At 42.8% G+C, this 5,035-nt stretch overlaps 1 protein-coding gene across 1 annotated transcript; it reads right to left on the minus strand.

The window, feature by feature from the left end:
* Positions 1 to 697: 697 nt before the first annotated feature.
* On the minus strand, positions 698 to 4,816 carry LOC123662785. The gene is made up of 2 exons (XM_045597582.1): positions 3,386 to 4,816; positions 698 to 742 (listed from the first exon to the last, which is right to left on the minus strand). The coding sequence occupies exons 1-2, from the start codon at positions 4,814 to 4,816 to the stop codon at positions 698 to 700; spliced, it is 1,476 nt and encodes a 491-aa protein (XP_045453538.1).
* Positions 4,817 to 5,035: the final 219 nt, after the last annotated feature.

Raw genomic sequence — 5,035 nt, forward strand, 5'->3', positions numbered from 1 at the left:
ATTAATATTAATTAGTAAAAAATTTATTGAGAGAAACAAAACTGATTTAATGATTTTTTTTGTTTGGTGACATACCACACACGATATTAATTAAAAGAGTAGGCAGTTTGTTTTTTTTATAGATGACCTGGGTAGAACCTTTTCTTTCATTGATTGCGTCAATTGGAACGCGTTAGGACTCAACATACCTCATTTTTTTTCATCCTTGACCTATCTTCGTCCTAATTTTGTTTGAGTGATTTTTTTGCGCAGTTGACAGTAATTAGTAACCGTGATTTCCACTTGATTTGAATCTTGTCGGGATCTAGGAACACACACAGCATAATAACAAACGTTCAGACTTCGATAAACATCTACACACCCTATGAAAACATTTATTGAGTACTAGCGACCCGCCCGGCTTCGCACGAGTGCAATGCTGATACTAAATATGAAATATAAAATAAAATAAATATAATATATGATATATGCGCAAAAAATGTGTTTATTTACGACATCACATTAAAAGCCTCTAAAACTATCACTGTTCTTCAACTATATTGTGCGTGTAATATATTATACATACTAGCTGTGCTCGCGACTTCGTCCGCGTGGAATAGTGACTTTACATGTTCAACGTGATTTTTTAAAATGGCACGATTTTTTTATTTATAAACCGATTGACATAAAACAAACACTAAATGTTAAGCTAGGTTTGCTAAAATACGTTAGTAAAAACCACATCTAAATCGATAACCTGTTTCTGAAATTAGCGTATACAAACGCACAGACTAACAGATAAAAATTCTAACAATCATTTTTTGGGTGCTATTTGCGCTGATAAAGCTCCCAATTTTTTTTTTCATATATCTTAAATGCGAGCGAGGAAGCGACCCGTAATATTTTTCTTATATGCATTCATCAACCTTCCTTTGGAATCACTCTATTTGATGAAGAAAACCGCATCAAAATCCGATGCATAGTTTTAAAGATCTAAGCATACAGACAGTGGGAAGCGACTGTTTTATATTATGTAGTGATGGGAATAGAACACTCGACATTCGCAGTGAGCACTGCGTCAACGTGTCGTCAAAGAATTTATACGTCATTTTTACCCTTGCCGGCCCTCGTGTATAATTATATATGTAATTACGGATAGGTAAATACGGTAATTTTTTTTATATATTTATTTTAGTTTTAGTAAATTATTAGGTTATTATGAGAAATAAAAGTTAAATACCGAACAACACAAATTATAAAACTAAATTTGTAAATATAATGAAAAAAGAATAATCTCACATCAATATTTACAAACTATAGTTAAAAAAGGTCGACATACAAAACTAATTCTTTAATAAATTCCCAAGCAAACTCAACTGTTACAAAATTTAACTATGTTATTTTTTTTAGTCCTTAAATTACGTTCGATAAAAATTATGTTTCCAATATTGAAAGCTACTAATAATTTTAAGTTATTTTAATAACATCGAAGCGAATATTTTATTATGAAAAATTAAATATTCGAAACATTTTTACATAAAGCGACAAGGGAATGGAAAAATTGAGAGTTTCTATGGAACAATAAATATTTATTTTAGCGTTAAAACGCTTCTGCGTTCATTATTTTTCAATTATTCTTTATGTATTTTTAGTTGCTCTCCTTATTTAATTTTTCTATCGATAAAACATTTTATGGTATATAAGTAGCTACGTGTTTAAATGTTTTTAGTAACATCAATACCCACAGTGGGGCAAGACGGGGCGTTTGCTCCACTCTGACCCCTGAGCTAATAATAGACGTTAAGCATATTATTGAAGTAGTTTATTTTTTTTTTTTTTTTTTTTTTTTTTTAAATATATAGACTAGCGCTTGACTGCGATCTCACCTGAAGTCAAGTGAAGATGCAGCCTAAGGTGGTGCGCGCTTGCCTAGAAGATGCCTATTCACTCTTGATTTAAAGATACCCGGGTTATAGTTCGTTGGAAAAACGGAAGCCGGAAGGGCATTCCAAATTTTAGCGGTGCGTATTAGGAACGAGGAAGCAAATCGTTTAGTGCGAGATCGTGGGATTTCAACCACATAGCGGTGCAGATTCATGCGATGCCTTGCGGTTCGGTGGTAGAAAGGTGATGGTGGAACCAAATTGTATAGTTCTAGAGCACACTCTCCGAAATACAACCTGTAAAATACCGACAAACAGGCAACCTTGCGCCGATGTTCGAGACTTTGAAGTCTAGAGCGAACCAGCGATTTGTCACCGATGAGTCTTCTGGCGCGTCGATCCACAGAATCCAAAGCAGCGAGCTGGTACTTGGCAGAGCCATCCCATAAGTGGCTGCAGTACTCCATACACGATCGAACTTGTGCTTGGTAGAGAGTAAGAAGCTGTTCCGGTGTGAAGTACTGCCTGACTTTATTGAGGATACCAAGTTTCCTACCAGCAATTTTTGCCTTGGATTCTATGCATTGTCCGAAGTTCATATTAGACGAAATATTTATGCCTAGAAGATCAATACTATCGGTGATAGGTACAGATACACCCCGGAAAGTCGGAGCTAATGGGAATGGACTCCGTTTAGCAGTGAAAAGACACGCTTGTGTTTTGGAAGCATTAAACTTGACTAGGTTGGCGTCACCCCAATCGGATACCTCTTTCAAAGCCAAATTCATGCGTTCAACCAGGGCCTCTCTATGCTCATGAGTTTCAGCCCCACCAGCTCGGGGACCGGACACGTATCTCTCCGTAACAGTGCTGTCATCCGCGTATCCAAAGATACCGGGCCTGAGGAGGTCATTTATGTGGATCAAGAAGAGGGTTGCAGAGAGAACTGATCCCTGAGGGACACCGGCATTAACCGCCATCAAGTCAGACGAGGAGCCATCTAAGACCACCCGAAATGATCGCCCACTCAGGAAATCTGATATCCAGTCACACAAGCTCGGGGGTATTCCGTAAGCTGAAAGCTTGCTCAATAGGCTCTCATGCCAGACCCGGTCAAATGCCTTCGATACATCGAGTGAGACAGCTAGCGCCTCTCCGTGCTTGTCCAAGGCTTCGCCCCAGATGTGCGAGGCGTACACTAAAAGATCCCCCGTGGACCTGTTGCGGCGGGAACCGTATTGCTGGTCCGACAGGAGGTCATTCGATTCGAGGTATGCAAGGAGCTTATCGTTCAGTATGCGCTCCAAACTTTTACACAGTATGGAGGTGATAGCGATTGGTCTATAGTTAGCCGGGTCGGCACGACTACCCTTTTTAGGTACAGGTTGTACGTTGGCAATCTTCCATGCTTTAGGAACTTGAGCGGATTTTAGAGAGAGGCGGTACAAGCGCGTGAGAATAGGAGACAACTCAGGAGCACAGTGCTTAAGTACTCTTGCTGGTATGCCGTCAGGACCACTAGCCTTATTCACGTCCAAGTTACGGAGTACTCTCAAAACCTCAGTTTGGCGAATGCGTAGTTCTGACATAACAGAGTCGCAAGGTGGATGTCTGGGCGGTGAGGCACTACCTGCATCAAGGAGCGAATTTTCTGCAAACAGATTCGCTAAAAGGTTAGCCTTGTCTGTCGCAGTAAAGGCCAGCGATCCATCTGGTTTAAGCAGAGGAGGCAGCGAGGGACGGCAGAAGCTCATTTCAACCGACTTAGAGAGTGACCAAAATGCTCTACTACCGCGCGGATGGGAAGCTAGTTGGGCTCCGATGCGTTTAATACGGTTGAAACGAGCTTTTTTAAGAACCCTTTTGTAGGACTTGGCAGCAGAGTTGAACGCTCTCTTCCTCGTAGTTATGTCCGGAGATTTAAGGGTACGGGCTTCAGCCCACGCTGCAAACGCTGAGTCTTTACGGGCTGCAGCTTCGGCACATTCTGCATTATACCACCTAGGGATCTTGCCATCTAGTGATACATCAGCAAATGGAATGAAGTACTCCATCCCCTGACGTATCACTTCCGATATTTCTTGTGCGCAACTCGACGGATCACTGGAAGAGAAGCAAGTCCGCCGCCAAGGGTAGGATGCAAAAAAGTGTCGCATCTCATCCCAATCTGCCGACTTATATCGCCACACACGCCTGGTTCCGGTAGGACCTGTATCCAGAGGGTGAAAGTTAGATACTGACTTTACCACACAGTGATCAGATGTGCCCAGGGGAGCTGCAACTGATACCGAAGACCGGTCTGGGTCAGTTGTCAACAGAAGGTCCAAACAATTAGGTGTATGGTCGTCAACGTCGGGTACTCGTGTTGCTTCTTGGACTAGCTGGGTAAGATCTAGCGACAGAGCAAATTTGAGCGCCTCTCTCCCGGCGTGGTCGGTATTCTGGTATGGGAACAGCCAGTCCTGGTGGTGAGCGTTAAAATCCCCCAGAAATACCATTTGGGCAGCAGGATACCGACGTTGGACCATGTCAGCCGTCTCACTGAGATAGTCGAACATCCGAGTCGTCTCCCGATCACCACTGTGCGACCGATAGGTACAGGCATACACAATCTGCTCCATGCCCGTATCCAATAAACACCACATGATGGAAAGGTTAGGTATCTCTAAGTTACGTAGACGCCGGCAGCAAACATCATCACGAGCAAACATACAGACTCCAGCGTGAGATTTAAAATTATGTTCGAGCGAATACCCAGGGTACTGCAGGTACGTTACATCTGCTGGGCTACCAATTTGCGTCTCCGTAAGAAAAAGTAAATGCGGCCTCTCAGTCTCCAGGTGGTGGTGGACTGCAACGAGATTTGAGTGCAATCCTCGTATGTTGGTGAGGTGCACTTTGAGAGAGAGGAGGTGCAGCCGCTGTTTAACCTTACTTTTTTTCTTGTTCTTCATTGTGGTCAAGGGGTGAATAGGAGGGGAAATGGTAGTTGTACGAGGCGCTGCGTCTATAGACTCCACGATTTTTGCAGAAACCACACTAAAGAAGACTCGACTGGAGACTGCGGGGACGCCCGAACCCCCCAGAAAATCGCCATCGGGTCCTCTCACCGGTCGCCAACCGGCACGATGGAAGCCATCCCTGGATTTTTCGCTAGGTGGCGGGGCAGCCTT

The sequence above is a fragment of the Melitaea cinxia genome, chromosome 19 (assembly GCF_905220565.1).
Source record: "Melitaea cinxia chromosome 19, ilMelCinx1.1, whole genome shotgun sequence".
Classification (NCBI taxonomy): Eukaryota; Metazoa; Arthropoda; class Insecta; order Lepidoptera; family Nymphalidae; genus Melitaea; species Melitaea cinxia.

Excerpts from the sequence above, each read along its gene's own strand:
- LOC123662785 (XM_045597582.1), bottom strand. The coding sequence starts at position 4,816 with ATGAAGAACAAGAAAAAAAGTAAGGTTAAACAGCGGCTGCACCTCCTC. Across the intron at positions 743-3,385 it reads GTAACTTGGACGTGAATAAG|AAACAGGTTATCGATTTAGA; the intron begins GCTAGTGGTCCT and ends CGCTAATTTCAG.